We start from the raw sequence: 17210 nt of genomic DNA, 5'->3' as shown, positions 1-17210 counted from the left end.
GGCTGCAGGGCACCCATTTCTGCATTTTGATAGCTTTCTAAAACTCACCTTTTTATCTAATCAGCATTCCCTCTCCATTCACCTAGCTCTACTCAACAAAAATGGATAAGATTATTAGCCCATGGCCTTTGGCATTTTTACCTACACCACCTGCAGGAGCCAAAGTCAAGCACAAGCTGATTAAACATGGTTGGCCTCGATTGGTACTTGGAAAGAAGAACACCAGAAAAAACTCAGGGCCATCCCCCAAAAGTCACAGGAGAGGTCAACAATAACCACTTTATACTGCTCGAAGAAAACTAGATGAACACGTCCATGAAGACCCAAGGAGATAACTTGATTCAAAGGAGATTTTACCTTTGAGGTCAAGGAAGAATATAAGTGTCATCAAGACAGGTTACGTTAATGATGAATTCATCCTCTACTAATCGTAACCCTAAGAAGATACTAAGTAAACCTGGAGCTTGTCCTCCAAATGCTCAGAGGGGTTCACATACACAGCTGCTGGGTGTGCACGTGACAAGCAACAACTAGAGAGGTCACAGTTCTAGCTGCATCTAAGGATGGCCACTGGAGATTTCAAACACTGCACTAAAACAGGTCAGTTGGCCATGAAGACAGAGGTGCCCAATATTAAACCACAATTCGATGAACTGACACCATATGCTAAGCCATCAACCAGGATTTCCTAAAACTGCAGAACCTAAGAGTTGGAAGGGAGATTGGCAGTCCTTTAACCCAACCCCCTGTGCAGTATAGAAATGCACTACAGTATTACAATACCTTCAAGAGTCACCCATCCTATTTAACATCTCCAACGAAGGCTACGTTGCTTGTTTCTTGTCCTAAGATGGAACAACTCTGAATAATTCTGCCTCATCTCCACGACAGCCCTTCAGATACTTGAAGACAGCTATTGTGAATCCCCAAAGTCTTCTCTACTTCACGCTCAACAGAGCCAATGCTCCTGACTGCCCCTTATCAGATTTTCCTTCCAGCCTCTTATCATCTTGGTTGTCCTAAAAGGCCAATTTAACCCAAAAACGTATATGTGCTTAGCCAAAATGGGAAGACAACAAAGATGGTGGAGGGATGAGGTCAAAGTAATTCTTGGAATGTCCTTGGAAACGCTACATGTTACAACCAGGGCTAGGTCCAGATGGTGAACATCTGGCCATGCAATCAGGAGGCATCAGAAACAGGTAACAAGACTTAAAGGAAGAACTGGAGCCGCTTCACAACGAATTTGGTTCTCTCACTTCTATAAATTGGATCAGAAACTTCCAGGAATAAACAGAGCCGTGACTTTTAACGCAGTTGAGTTGATAAAAGGGTCTTGGAGCAGAACAGACTAGAAACAGTTGAAATATTTACACAAAAACACACTCGACTGGTTCTTCCTTGGAATATTTATTCAGGAAGACCTTTAAAGACCTTTGGTTATCTCCAGCAGGGACCAGGCCGCCTCCAGACCCTCTGGCTACTAAAAATCACAACAAGAAAACATTTGCTTAATCTCCTACCAAAATTCTCTTCCTCTTCCTGCAGCCAAAGATATAAAGAAGAACCTACGAAAGGAATGTAGGCACTAAAAGGAGAAGTTAGGAAGTGCTAAAACTTTCACATTTTAAGAGGCAAATCCTTAGCCACCCAGAGAGAGCTATCTTCACAGCTCAGCCCTTGGTCACAGAGACCCTATTGTCTTCTCCAAGGTTAAGACAGACAATACCTTCCATCTTATCCATTCAAATGCACTCATTTTGCCTTCTTCCTTTACCTCTGTTGGAGAGGTCATCCCTATTCGCCAAAAGATCCCTTCCATTGTGCAGAATGGATCACCTGGTGTCCTACTTTTTATCTCTGTTCTGTTGGTGTTACTTACACAAAAAGGTTAAAGTTGGAACAGCCAAAGGCTATTCCCTTTAGGACTGTCTACGCTAAACCATTATTATTGTTTCCAGCAGCCCTGAAAAGCTGTGTGCCTTCTGAGAGATATAAATAGGTACAGATCATGTAAATTCTTGCCTGTTGTTCAACTCTCTCTCTTTCTTCCTCCTCTTACCTGTTGTTCTCTCCTTTTTGCCAGTTAAATGTTTTGAATGTGTGCTTATATTTAAGAAATAATCATTAAGCTCTATTTTTTTGGCTGGCTGAACTGAGTGGTGTGTGTGCGCTTGCTTGCATCTCAGCTCAAATGCATCCTCAACCGGCATCTTGCTTTAAATTAGTGTTTTTCAAACTTGGCGACTTTAAGACATGTGGACTTCAACTCCCAGAGTTCCCCAGCCAGCATGCCAGCTGAGGAATCCTGGGAGTTGAAGTCCACACGTCTTAAAGTCGCCAAGTTTGAAAAACACTGCTTTAAATGCTGAATTCCTTCTGCAAACAATAGCATATGTTCCCACCTCACTTTACGTTCATCAGCCAGTTTCCTAGAATCTGGTTAGTCCTGGATCAATTATGTCTCTGGGAATTCTGGGAGTTCAAGTCTGCACATCCTAAAGTCGCCAAGTTTGAAAAACCCTGATTAAAATCAATCCGGTGTCCATCAGAAGTCAAAATTCAATGTAGCCTGGAAACTGTTTTTAAGTAGAGGCAACAGCAACCTACTTAAGAAACGCCAGAAGTCACTTGAGAAATTGACAGCTACGAACTTTTCAGCTTACCTGAAAAGGGGCTTTTCCCGTCAGACACTGGTAGATAATCGTTCCAATACTCCACAGATCAGCTTTGGCATCGTAATGTTGAGACATAATCACTTCTGGGGCCTACAGTGGGGCAGAAAACACATTTGGGGGTTGAATGCCTCTGATCCCTTATCTTTATGGCTCTCCCCACTTCTAAAAGGGTCTGACATGCTTGCAAGTAACCTTAAACACCCCACGCCCTCCCAGCACAAGATTTGAGAAAGCCGATGGGTTGAAGCTTCTTTGCAAATTAAAACTGGGTAAGAATGAAAGCGAAGAGAAGGCTATGTGATAATCTGGTCAGAGTCCACCTTAATGAGGAAAAAATAGCCCATCATTCATCCTTGCAAAAAAAAAATATCAGCCATTCTTCCTTATCCCTTGATCTGCTAAAGCCGAAAAAGAGAGATTCAGCGTTCTCCTTACACAGCTCAACAGCCTTGTTTTTATTTTATCGGCCAACTGAGTCATTGACTTCAAGCCAACACCGGAGAATCACGCCAGCACCTTTGTACCAAAATAAAAGTGAAGCGTGCAGGCGACGATTTCAAGCAGCCTGGTTTGCCAGCTGCCCCACGCATTAAAACAGCAAGATGGAACCAGGACCTTTGTTGCCAAAATATGAACCGAAACCCGTAACCAGCAGCACTCAAAAGCAAAGACTTGTTTGCTCTTCTGGCCCCAGCATTTCAACTTTTTGGACAAGGAGCCCCTCCCTGCTCCTTTTCCAACAACAAGCCTGCGAGGTAGGTTAAGCTGACTCACCGGGGAAGAAGGAGGATGGCTGAGCTCCTTCACTAGAAGGCTTTGAACAGAGGCTGTGAAGGGACAGCCTTCAGAGAGGCTGAGTGCAGTGTTTCTCAACCTTGGCAACTTGATGCTGTATGGACTTCAACTCCCAGAATTCCCCAGACAGCATGCTGTCTGGGGAATTCTGGGAGTTGAAGTCCATACAGCTTCATGTGGCCATGGTTGAGAAACACTGCTCTAGTGGATCCTCTCTGGAGCAGTGAGATCCCAGACTTCAAGATCCCACCCAATTCTCTGATTAGCATTCCAAAGAAAGGGAAAAGAAATGGGGGGGGTCCCTCTCTGCCTCGACTCCCTATTCATTGCTCCTTGCTGCCTCTTCCCCCTTCCACGCAAAAGGCCAGCATTCACGTCTTCTTAAATTCGCCCCCTTCCATAGCAGCCCAGAATCCATTTACTAACTGTGTCCCCATCTCATAACACACCATATTTGAAAGGGCAACCATTTTTAAAACCTGCTGCTCCCCCCCCCCCAGCTTTGTGTTAAAAATATAATGCTGGATCTCATTATTTTAATATCAATATGCAGTGGTACCTCTAGTTACAAATGCCCCTCCTTACGAATTTTTCGAGATACAACCAGCTCCGGCCCCAAAAATTTACCTCGACTTGTGAACTCACCTCGACTTATGAACCGGATCTGCGGCCATTTTTCCGCCCGTGCCATGTGGTCCGTGGCCATTTTCCGCCCGTGCCACGTGGTCCGTGGCCATTTTTCCGCCCGTGCCACGTGGTCCGTGGCCATTTTCCGCCCGTTCCACGTGGTCAGCAGCCATTTTCCGCCCGTTCCACGTGGTCCGCGGCCGTTTTTCCACCCTGCCGCGTGGTCTGTGGCCATTTTCCGCCCCTGACACATGGTCCGCGGCCATTTTTCCGCCCTGCCGCGTGGTCCGCAGCCGTTTTTCCACCCCTGACGCGTGGTCCGCGGACGCCGGAACGGATTAACGGTAATTACATTGAACCTTATGGGAAAATTTGCCTCGTGTTGCGACCAATTCGAGTTGCAACCAGAGTCACGGAACAGATTAAATTCGTAACTCGAGGTTCCACTGGATTAATAACTCAGCTGCCTCGGGCTTTGCTTGCTGTTGGCTAAGACTGCCAAAAATATTTAAAACAAAACAAAAAAACCCTGCAGTGTCCAAGGCAGAAATGCAGCAGGAAGGTATTGCTTGCTTTGTGTGAAGTCAGCAAAGCAGAACGCAACACCCTAAGCCCGGCACAATCCCGAGAATGAATAATGATCAAGTCAGCTTCTGAACGCTGATGGCTCTTCAAGTTGGGTGTGTGCGTGATTTCAGGCAGTCAGTTGAAGGAAAAACAGCTCTGTGTTTCCTCCTTTTGGCCCCACCTGGGTTCATGAGTGTCAACCTTACCAGGTAGACCAGACAGGAAACATGACCAGATAAGCTAATTCTACTGCATTGTAAAGCTACATTGCCAGAATCTTGCAAGTCTGAAAGTACAAATCTCCCGCCGTCTCCTTTATCACCCTGAGAAACTAGGGAGGGTCTCTTCTGTGCCTCTTGCCCTGCCCACTCTCCAGCTGAGGGCTATGCCGCCTCTTATCTGACCATTCCCTCGGCAGTGTCTCTTTGCCCTGTCTCTCAAGGTCTTTCCCACATACCATTACAATAAGAAACCAGTCACTTGGTGGCAAAGCCTTTGCTTTGCACGAGAAGTTGAAAATCTGATTCCGGGCATCACCCGAAAATTACAACCACATCTGATGACTGCTGCTGCAAGATCAAACAATCCCTAACTAAGCCAGGGTTAATCAGCACCCTTGTGGAATGCTTTTTAACTTTCTACTTTCTGGTGGAAAGGTGCAACTGGAACTGTTTTTGACCTAAGCAAAGGGATACAGCTTGTTCCTTTGTTCATTTTCCTGCTAAAACATGTCTGGAGCTTTCACGGGGCCCAAAGGCATTCTGGAAAATCCCTGGGACCCGCTTTTGCATCATGCCAGCCTTCCTTTGAAAAAGAAAAACCCAACGATGGGAATTCAACCGAAATTAAAAAGCCAGGCAGGGGTGACCAGGGATTGGGGTGGGGGGCTGCAAAGGGAGATATTAGACTCCCGAAGACTGAGAGACATGCACATAAGAAAGGATATTCTTGGAAATGTGAATAATGCTCTATTTGGATTATGGAAAGAGAGTCACAATGTAACGTTAAAGAGAGAGGTTGAAATGTAATTTTACTTATAACTGCTGTGAAAAATATCAGAAGCCACTTCTTTATACCTTTATATCTTTCCCTTTTTCCCCTACTTTTTTCTATGTTGCACTTAGCTTTTTCCTTCCTTCCTTCCTTCCTTCCTTCCTTCCTTCCTTCCTTCCTTCCTTCCTTCCTTCCTTCCTTCCTTCCTTCCTTCCTTCCTTCCTTCTCTGTTCTATTTTAGTTTGTATTAGTTCTTTTTGTTGCTGTTAAAATTTTATTTATACATACACACATACATACATACATGTATCAAAATGCTCTATTTGCAAAGCTCCAGTTTCATAGGAGGCAACTTTGAATGAACAGAAGGTGGGGTGGGGGATGAAGCCAGGTGGGGAAGGAACCTGGTGGGTACCAAAGGGGGCAGCTGTAGACATATTGGTACCACGGGCACCACGGGTACCACATCATTGTCCTATGCACACAGACTTTCTGATTTATCCTCAGGACACTGGCTTAAACATTTGTCTTGCTGACGTCTCTGTGCTGCAGGTATTCAGATCCCAGTCAAATCTAGGCCTGTTTCTTGATCTTCTTCCTCTCCTTCCCCCAGGGGGAAAAAGGCTTCTAATCTGAGGTTCTCTTTTTTTTTTCCACTCGGAAGACTTCCTCAAAGGACCCCAGACTATCTGTCGCAACAGTCCTGCAGGCAGTCTGGCCAACTTCTCACAGAAGGTGTTGCAGAACCTGTCCAACGCTCTGACCTGTACAGCAAGGCCATACATAAAGCATCAGAGCAGACCATGAAGGCCGGGGTCATGTAAGAACAGGAGGAGAACTCCAGGGCTGGATCAGACCAAAGGCCCACTCTGTCTATATCATCTGTCACATCGTGGTAGCCAAAGGCATCCTGCGAGGTCGCAAGAAAGGACAGGCAGCTGGTATTTAAGGCAGGGCTTCTATGCTCCAGGAGATGATCAAAAGCCATTATACTAGTCCCAGCTGACAGCTTGATATCTAAACGAGCAGCCATGCCCATCTCTGGTGGCAGCAAATCCATCCATCCATCCATCCATCCATATATAATTATTAAAGATTTTTGAAAAAGGAAGACAAAAACTAATGCAAACTGATATAAAGCAAGAAAAATCAGACCTGATAAAAAGTCCCAAACGGCAGCAAATTCCACAGAATTCACTTAAGGGAATGCAGCCGGCTTTGGCTCACATAGAGATCTTGGCTTTAGACTCAAGGAAGGGTTGGAAGCAACCTTAAGAGGTCATCTAGCCCAACCCTCGACCCAGTCCAGGATCTACTACAGTATCTTTCGCAGAGGACCATCCAACCTCTGTTTGGAGACCTGAAGGCGAACTCACCACTTCGCGTGGCATCCTGTTCCACTGGCTGACAGCACCCATCAAGTTCCTCCTGAGGTCTAGTTTGAACCGACCACCTTGTAGTTAGAACCCACCACTTCTGAAGCAACAGAGAATAAATCCATTCTCTTTTCCATATGACAACCTTTCCGATATTTCAAAACTGGTATCCTATCTCGTTTTAGTTATCTATTCCACAGACTAAACATACCGAGATCCTTGAACTATTCCTCCTGGACCTTCATCTCCAGGTCCCTTATCTCAGTAGGTGCTAAACACCCCCAAGAACGGGTTCAACGAACACGGCTTGGGGTTACAGGCAAAACCCAGCTCCAGGGATGATGGACTCATCGATCCAGTCGATTGCTTTTTCCAGAACAAGCAAATTCTCTACAAATTGGAGAAAGTTGTCCAACATAAATCTTGTTAATGAATCAAGGCTGGAAGGACACTGTTGGCCTCCCGTCTGAATCAGATGCTCGACTTGGTTCTTACGTTTGCTTCCTCTTTCTTGCTGGTAACTCCCATTGCGAAGAAGCCGTGTTCTGACTGCAGCACAGAATTTTATACGGAGAGATGGGAACGAATAACCTCATCGGAGGCCTGTATCTTTACAGCAAGGGGGCCAAGGTCAAAAATCAAATTCATTCCCCCAAGACCCCTCCTTCCACTCCAAACGTGAGGATGCTACAATGAAGAGTCGGCGGTTGGGGTCCCACCTGAAAGGTCTTTAGCATTCCAAGCACACAGATCTAGCTGAAGCACAACGGGAAAGCCGTGTCTTTGGCCCCAGAACGGGTCACCCTAGAATGAAAACCCAGCCATCTCGCAGCAAGGTGGCCCCACACGCCTCCTTGCAAACCAAGGACGCAATGTGAACCTGCACAATAACATCGTTTCCAGCTATTTGTTTAGCTCGGTTTTTCCAAAAAGAGTCATACAGCAAAGACATTGCCGCTGGCCAACCAGCGATGCCTTTTCTGAAGACCTTCAGAAAAGAGCTTTCGGACCTAGCCGGTCACCTTTTCATCCTTGGTCCCTAAGAGGCCGTTTCGACTTCTCCTGAATATTTTCCTCCCTGTTCTTTGCTTTGCTCTTTGGTATTTATTTCCTTTCCTCAAACCTATTAATGCACACACCTCCCTTACAGTACAGTAGATCAGTGTTTCTCAACCTTGGCAACTTTAAGCGGTGTGGACTTCAACTCCCAGAATTCCCCAGCCAGCAAGGCTGGCTGGGGAATTCTGGGAGTTGAAGTCCACACCGCTTAAAGTTGCCAAGGTTGAGAAACACAGTAATAGATGATATAGTTTCGCCTACATTCAACTGGAAACCAGAACTGAAGTTTGCTGTGTTCAGGTCTCTAGTTCACTGATCAAGTCCCCAACAAGGTACGATGCCAACTTCATTACAATCTGGCTTCCAAACTTTAGAAAGATGGAACAGCACAGTCCTCGTCAAACACAAACCTCGCACATCGACACAAGCTGAATACAGCACACACACCCCCAAAATTTGATAGCTGTAAGCAGATCGCTTCTACAACTCAGTGGCACAGCGGCTCAGTGAGTCTCAGGATCTAGTTCTGCGAATTCACTGCTCCCTTTGTAACACTGTCCAAGCTTTTCGACTCTGAAACCAATTTGGAAAAAAAAAAGTAAAGCAAGCTAGCCCTTACCATGTACATGGGAGAACCGCACAGCGTCGCCGCCATCATATTGTTCTGCAGGTACCGTGCAAATCCAAAATCAGCTACACAGAGAAGCAAATGAGGGGACAGGGGCGGGGGGGAAAGGACAGGGAAAAATTTTACAGCAGGCTTTAGCAAGCACCGTGAAATGTGAAACGCTGTTTTCCTTCTCCCTCCCCACCCTTGCTTTCTTTTGTGCTGTGTCTTTTTTAAAGAGTTATTAAAAACAGTAACAACAATAGTGGCATTTTTTATGATGATTGTGATTATGAAATGCTGGGAGAGACCAGGCTGAATCTGGAATAGCAACATTCTTTCACTGGTGATTGCAAGCCCAAATCCTACTTCCTAGAGAGCAAAATCTGCTGAATTCAACAAGATTTACCTTCCCCTCCCCAAACTCCCAGCAAAACCCAAACAGGACCGCAATCTGAGATAAAATTGCAAAATTTTATCTCTCTCTCTCTCTTTTTGTGATTTCCATAGTGCATTTCGTCCCTGGGCTTCACTCCCCTGCTTACCGATCTTGATGCGGATGTTATTGGGGTTCGACTTCTTGCCCCCCGTGAAGGAAAGCAGAATATTCTGGGGCTTCAGATCCCTATGGATGATCCCTTTGCTATGCAAGATTTTCATGGCGCCTGCAATTTGCTGGAAAAAGAGACGGATCGTGTCTTCGCTGAGCGTTCTCATGCCTGTCAAAAGGAAGGTGGGGAACAGACGGACCCCAATGGTGAGAAGGAGTTGTTAAACATGAAAGCAGTTGGGTGTATTCTTCCTGGATAGTTTTAAATGTCTCTTCTGATTCATTTATTTCCATGTCTTACTGTACTGCGGTGTTTCCCAAACTTGCCAACTTGAAGATGGCTGGACTTCAACTCCCAGAATTCCTCAGCGAGGAATTCTGGGAGTTGAAGTCCACCCATCTTCAAACGACCAAGGTTGAGAAACACTGTCTTAGCATAATTATTAGGAATATTGACTTTCCCCCCCAACTGTTCTTGGCCTGTCTTCGTTTGTCTTTGGAAAGAAGGGGCGGTCTGCAAAACTAGTGAAAAACTCACCAACAAGCAAAGCAAGAATCCATCAAAACCAGCCCCAAATCAAAAGGATAACAGAAACACATCCGTGCATATCCCCAAGTCTCATCTGCCTGCAGGAAGACCTCAACGGAGTCAGGAGCCCTGCCCAGTTCTGCCAGTTCCCTCTCTCCTGCCAAGGTTTTATCCTCACAACCCCCTTGCGAGGTAGGATAGGAGGGCAAAGAAAAATGCTTGGCTCAGAATCACCCAGCGCATGTTGTAACTGAATGGGAGGTGGGCGAGAGGGGATTTCAAGCCAGGTTCTGCCTTGAGAGGGAATGTTAATTTTCTACATTAAACTTTCAGAGTGGAATCCTCGAAAGGTCGCTGATTGCGTGCCTGTTAGTTACGAGGAGGTGGTCAAGCGAGAGTTTAAGGCCCCCGGCTGAAAGAAAGAAGGAAAACGAAGCCTTTGCAAGCAGACTCAACAGATCCCAACGGTCACGCCGACCTCGGTACAGAGGCTGAGCAAAGACACACACCCAGAAGGCAGAGTGGATTTATTCTCTGTTGCCCCAGGACCCACAAAGAAGCAGGTTCAGGCAAGATGCTAGGAGGAATCTCCTGGTTTTCGGAGCTGTGGGTCAGTGGAACGGGCTGCCACATGAAATAGGGGGCTGCCAGAGGAGGAGGAGGAGGAGGAGGAGGAGGAGGAGGAGGAGGAGGAGAAGGAGAAGGAGAAGGAGAAGGAGAAGGAGAAGGAGAAGGAGAAGGAGAAGGAGAAGGAGAAGGAGAAGGAGAAGGAGAAGGAGAAGGAGAAGGAGAAGGAGAAGATCTCATTTCCAAAGCAGCCTTAACTATATATTCCTGAGCTGGCAACCTATTGCTCCAGACTAACAAGAATCACCCCAAACTGTCTTGATCCAGAAACCGAAGTGCTGAATCGGTTGAAACTCAACCAAGGAGCTTAAGTAACGATAACCAGAAACCGAATTCAGATGCCTTTCAAGGCCGATCCAAAATCCCGCCCTTGCAGCACCCCGAGTTCCTCAAATAGGGGCCCGTGGCTGAAAAGGCCCCACCCTGTCTGTCTGAGCAATTCAGCGGGCTGTCCTAACGCCTCTTTCCATGATTTCCACGGACCGCAACAACAAAGGTTTGATTTTGATAGACAGGCAAAATCTTTGCCGGGCTGAATCACTTCAGACCCAACGACTGGATGTTCATCTAATCAATTTCTTCTTCCTTCAACGGCATCGATGCCTTCTTCCCCCTTTCTTCCTTTTTCAAAAAGACTTAATCAAATAGGAAACCATCTCACAAACAGAAAACAACCAAGGTGCCCTCAGACTCCCGGTGAGTAGCAGCCCACTTTGAGTATGACTGTACCACTCCCCACGCACCGACCTGCAACCGGTTTTAAAACCTACACCACATCCCGTGTACGGAGCGAACTCCAATACACCCATGCCCAGCAGCTGCACAGAAAGCATAACTACACAGGAGGCCGCAGCCGAGTCTGGGTATGACTGTACCACACCTCCAAAGACCCACCCATTTTAATCCCCACACGCATCTCCTGTATGCAGATCCATCTCAGATAGGCACCTCCCTCCCCAGCTCAACAGAAAGCATAACTGGACAGGAGTCAGCACCCCAGTCTGGGTATGACTGTACCACACCTCCAAGAACCAACCAGTTTTAATACCCACACCCATGTCCTATATACAGGCCAATCTCAAATATGCATGTTCCCCCCTCCCCCCCACCTTAATCAAAGCTCTTATTTATTTATTTATTTATTTCAATTTATATTTCAAATGTAGACACCGCCCAAAGCTCTTCCTAGACAGGACCAGAATTGGAATCAGTGACCGCGACATCAGCCAAGAAGGGACGGGGAAGGACTAATTTTGCAGAAGACACTGAAAAATGGTCTTCATCAACAGCTGGCAGAGGAAGGGGGTGAAGAAACCCACTGCCCATCTTTCACCTGTGCAGAGGTGGCACGGAGAACCTTGGGGGCTGTTTTGGAGCTCTGCCACCCTGTCTCCTCCATGCCTATGCGTACTGGCTAACCCACCCCGACGTTTTGCCAGTGAGCAAACCCATCTCATCTTCAGCCCTGTGAAGGAACATCGAAGTTCATTCTCAAAAATCCAGCCAGGGAAGTAAACCAGGGCTTCACAAGACTCAAGATCGAGCCAACAGCCCATAGCGAGAGTTTAGAACAGGGTTCCTCAACCTCAGCAACTTTAAGTTGGGTGGACTTCAACTCCCATGGCTGGCTGGGGAATTCTGGGAGTTGAAGTCCACCCATCTTAAAGTTGCTGAGGTTGAGGAACCTGGTTTAGAAGACCTGACAAGACCCCAGAACTGGGGCAACTCTCCTTGGATGGTAGGTCAGATGGGAAGTCAAAAACATATTCTCCAAGAAGCAACGACAAGTCACTTCTGTATCATACTTTTTTATTTAAAAAAAATGCATGGAGGGGTTTTTGGAATTCGCCCAGAGTTGAGCTTGACTCAAAAGCGAGTTTTCTCGCCCACCTTTCCCCAAACGTTCCATCCGAGGATGGGAAGGGGGATAAACCCACATTTAGCTTGTTTTAATCCTTCAGTTCCCACAATCAGGCCCAAAGAGCAACCAAGGAGAATGCCCTACGTCTGTTTCTTGCACGTTGGCATGGTGCAAAACCAAACACCAGGAGCAGCCACCTGGATTAACACCGCGTGTCTGAACCCAGGCCAACAAGAACCAGGCACTGAAGATTAATCAACACAAAGAGATGGCTTTCATCTTTTCGTTAGCGTGCTTTTAAAAGCTTTTTAAAGAGGGAGGCCGCCCTGGCGGACTTGAATGCATTAAGTTCAGGAGAATTAAAAAGAGCCGCTGGTTAAAAATTCATAAATATGGCAAGGTCTGTCTGGAGATCAGGAAGACTTCAAATGTTTGGAAGTCTCTTTGAAAGTTTTATTGTGATGTGCGTTGCTGGACAGAGAAGACCAACTACGAGAAATGTCAACTGGCAGTTTTATTCCAGTCAGATGGCTGGTTTATACAAGAGTTTGAATAAAAACATATTGCTAAATATCATGGAGTTGGAGATGTCCTGGAGACCATCTGGAACCACTCCATAAATTCTGTCTTAAATAATCCCGCACGGGAGAGCACCCATTAGGTAATTATGCCCCAATGTTGGTTCATTTAAGAAACTGCTTAACTAATCTGACGCCATCGTTCAGGGGGTTTAGCAAAGTACAAGGGACAGCTTCTCTCCTAGCTAAAGAAGTTGAAAAAACAAAACCCCCGCATTTAGAAAGCTAGTTTCGGAACTAAAACCCCTTCCCCAACGCTTCCACATGGAACAGGCCATTAGCATTCCTGATCTTTTTTTTTTTTTTAATATTTATTTACCTTCCAAGACCAAGTCACAAACTTTAAAATGCAGCACCCCGTTCATAGATATATATGTAACCACATATAAAAGGAAGAAACGCTATAAAATTAACAATTCATCGAAGGCGCCAAACAGTTTCTATAAGCGAAGGCTCTAAATAAAAATGTTGCTACTGCCTTCGAAACACCTGGGCATCGATTGCTTAATCCTGATGAAAATATGCCCCGTTTGTATTCATTCTGCCTGTATTAAAAAGGAAAAAGTAATGAAAGAAAAATGAGAAAATCAGGGCAAACGTGCCAGCAGAATGCCATCTGGACACCCCAATAAAGCTGCATGAATAAAACCCACCATGGCATCATTTGACAGGGAATTTCATACCAGATACTACTTTCTGATCCCAATTTTTTAATGCTAATTTTATTACGGGAAAAGCAGAATACATACTGTGCAAGTAGTCGGCCAGATCACCGCCGTTGCAGTACTAAAAGGAGGGGGAAAAAATTCATAAGCAAAGCAGATTATTAAATGTTCATGTTCATAAATAAAGCAAAAACTAGGACTCTGCAATTAAGGATGAAAACAGATGGCTCATTAATTGTCTTAATTAATTGCCTTCATTATCCAGCAAGAATATCAGAGATTTAAGGAATGAAGGATATCCATTTAGGGAAAGACAGTTATAACCTGGAGCGACGGTGACCCTATTTCCTTGGAAAAAGTAAAGGACAAGCCTGAAAAAGGAGCCAATCTGAAGGAGGTTCACAAGGATTTAAAAAAAAAAAAACTGTTTATAACTTGGCTTTACAAAGGAAAATTCAGAAGCAAAACCAAGGAAACCTTTACATAAAGGCACATTCTCTTTAAGTGCCTGAAATCAAACCATATATGTGAATTTATTTTAAACAGACCATTCCATTTCCATATTTTTCACATGAAAGTGAAAGACTGGGCCTTTAAGGGTACCGTTTGTCTGGTAAAAGTTAAACGACCAGAATAAACGGACCGAAGTCAGCTTTCTGAAATAAAGAACTGTACTTTATCATCAGGGGCCGATGGCCATCGTACTTACAGCCTACCTTATAAGGCTGTTGGGGAAAAATAGGGGACAGGAGAGAGAAAGGTCCAGAATCCTGCATCAGGTCCTTGAAAGAAGGGCAAAATTCAGATACATCTTAGAACACAATGCTTTGGGAAAAAATATCAGAATTGCTCACCTCCATCACTAAATAAACGGAGTTTGCCATCTCCTAAAAACAAAACAGAACAAGCCGTTATTTTTTTCACCAACCCAAACGCCTCCAAACTGGGAAGCAAAAAACAAAATAAATAAATATCTGAAGTCGAACAAGCCCAGACTTGCCATGCCTTAGGTCACCGTGGGAGCAAAAACAGCCTTTTCAAATTCTCCTCCAGATTTGCAGGCAGAGAAACCGAGATGATTTCTCCCGATTTGGCCCAGAGGGAGGAAAAAATTCACTACCCCCTTTCTGGGCTCAGCCTTTTTCTTGCGGGGAGGGCTTTTCTATAGGGCTACAGGATAAATTTCTTTAGGACTGCGTTTGCAGGAAAGAGTGGATGAAAAGACCTCCTGCTGTCCCACTGGTCAGCAATAAATAACAAATCTTCATTTATTTCAAGGTTTCCCAACCTTGGCCACTTTAAGACCTGTGGACTTCAACTCCAGAATTCCCCAGCCAGCATGGGTGGCTGGGGAATTCTGGGAGTTGAAGTCCACAGGTCTTAAAGTGGCCAAGGTTGAGAAACCCTGGTCTAGCTGAACGAGCGTCTGATGATTTCAAGAGTCCTACCTGAGACACATTTCTTCTAGCCAACTCTCCACCATCAAGACATTTGTGGTGGACCTCAAAAACAACATAAATGCCACCAGATCTATCTAGTTGCCTAGAGCAATGACAGCTCCAGATGTGGAAAAGACCATCCATCATCTTATTCCAGTCCAGAATAATCACACATCTGAGTACAGGGGTTCATTTAAAAACCCTTCCGGGTTGTTCATGTTTTGGCTATGAATCTGCAGAAACTCAACCTTCGTAACGCTGAGTAATCAAGTCACCCAGTCAGCTCACTGATCCTTCCACTTTGCCGTCATCAACACTCTGTCTTTACATGCAACGCCAGTGTTTACAAACCGTTTGAGCATTGTGCAATGCTAGCCAAACAACCCACCCCTTTGCATCGTCCCAAGGAGATGTGCCCCAGCAGCGCACGAAGCCCCAAACTCTTCCAACTGCAACTGAGCCAGCCTTAGTTGGCTGAGTTGACCAGATCTGTCTTGCCAAAATACAGACCTCCATGCAAGGGTAACAAAGCCTTAAGAGTTCCCCATACCTCCTCCCCATTCTCTAGCATTCATCCGAAACACCGCTCCCCAGGTTTTAGGTTCACACAATACCCTAAAGCTCCAACCAAACCAGACTTGAGGATAATGCAAGGTATGAACCCAGGCGCTGACTGGTACAGGCTACTCCTTGTAGTATTTTTGCTGACAAAGCAGATGTATTTCCACGCAGGCTCTGACTGCAAGAAACAATCACTCAATTTGTTATTCCTACTGAAGGATTTACAGTTCCAGTTGGATTAGAATTGCGGCCATCCCCATTGCTAGCTGCTTGATCAGGAGCTAGGCACAGGCAAACAGGAAGTTTTTTTTTAATTAAAAATTGCAAGCAAACCAGAAGCAATTTTGCCACTGCCTTCAGCAATTAGGAAACAAGCTGATGGACTAAATCAATAATAACAGGGAAAATGCAAGTGAAGGCAGAAATCTTGCCCAAGCAGGCCCAACTCTTCCATCGCTGATGAGGTTCACTAGGTGATTTGGGGCCAGCCACAACCGCCCATCTCAAAAGCAGATCTCCTGCATTTAAACTGTATGAAAAGAGAGCCACAGAAGTCTGACTTCCAAACAGCTGACATCCCTAGGGAAAACCTGATTCATGACATATAATGGGAATTCATTCTGAACTTTTTAGCATAGCATCAGGATGCGTGTTAAAGACAGACCAATAATTAGATGCTAGTCTAGGACTGAAATAAACTTTAACGTACACACACGTACACACTATATATACAAATAAAGTTGTGTGTGTGTGTGTGTATGCATGCAGTGTACACAGTTTTACAACTAGGGGCACACTTTATCAGGAAGGGTTCAATGCAAAATAAACAGGCCCGCTGGTGAAGTTCAGTGTCCAAATTTCCCTCTAAAAAGGATCAGCTAACAAGTGATGAAGTAGACATCTGTCAGATAGGGTGGTCAAAACAATTCAGTTTGGAGACTGGATTCAAGGGGTCTTGGCCAACTCTTCAAATCTACTCTGCAACTGAACAGTTGAATGGGAAGGTCAAAACTGATTTGTCAATGGGAATAATCAAATGGGAGGGATTGTCCAAAGAGAATTGATCAAGCAAAGCAGGATCTTCCCGGTCTGTGCACAGGCTTCCTAGCTAATAAACCGGGCTTAGCAAGGAGGAGAAAGTCTTCTTTGAAGCCAACAGCTGGTCTCATGTCTGGTTTCCTAATGTTATCTAGTTGGGTCATGAAACGTCTGCAAGGAAACAACCAAACTCAGAGAGCACCAAGAACTCCATAATCCAACCCTGAGCTACAGAGATTCTCTTCTGTTGGAAAGCAAGCATGTTTCTCTAAGCCATCAAAGAAACTTTGCTAATTGGGTTTGCAGAGGCTTTACACACATGATGTCCCAACGCAATCAAAGAGTGACATTTCAAGTCTGGCCAACCAGCAGCTTGTTAGTGCACCAATGACCTAATTCTGGCTGTGTTTCATCTCAGGACTAAGCCTACAGGAACCACATTAAACCTCACCCAAGCTTGGAAACTGCTGCTGTGTTTTGCTCACAATCTTAGACACAATGCTTGTGAAAAATCTGCCAAGAACAATATAAGACCTGCAACTTTTCTCTTTCTCTTTTTCTCTCCTTCCTCCCTCCCTCCCTCCCTCATAAATGGTTCTATTCAAAGCAAAAAGACTGAAGCTTTGCTAAAAAGACTCCTTCCCAAAGTCGCTTGACACA

The 17210-nt window shown here is 45.2% G+C and overlaps 1 protein-coding gene across 3 annotated transcripts in view; it reads right to left on the bottom strand.

Moving 5' to 3' along the window:
* The window catches only part of ULK1 (unc-51 like autophagy activating kinase 1), a 60482-nt gene that overhangs the window by 35986 nt on the left and 7286 nt on the right, over nt 1-17210 (bottom strand). For all 3 annotated transcript variants that reach the window (XM_088135305.1, XM_088135304.1, XM_088135306.1), the window contains 5 exons: nt 14367-14399; nt 13597-13633; nt 9248-9421; nt 8715-8788; nt 2667-2768 (listed from right to left, as the gene is read on the bottom strand). In XM_088135305.1, coding sequence (XP_087991431.1) covers nt 2667-2768; nt 8715-8788; nt 9248-9421; nt 13597-13633; nt 14367-14399 — 420 coding nt within the window. The remainder of the gene's footprint in view (nt 1-2666; nt 2769-8714; nt 8789-9247; nt 9422-13596; nt 13634-14366; nt 14400-17210) is intronic.

Source organism: Python bivittatus, unplaced genomic scaffold (genome assembly GCF_059951505.1).
Source record: "Python bivittatus isolate LINGU-HERP-01145 unplaced genomic scaffold, Pbiv_v1 ctg000100_np1212, whole genome shotgun sequence".
Taxonomy (NCBI): Eukaryota; Metazoa; Chordata; class Lepidosauria; order Squamata; family Pythonidae; genus Python; species Python bivittatus.
The sequence above is the reverse complement of the archived record's forward strand: the minus strand, read 5'-3'. Positions and strand labels throughout refer to the sequence as shown.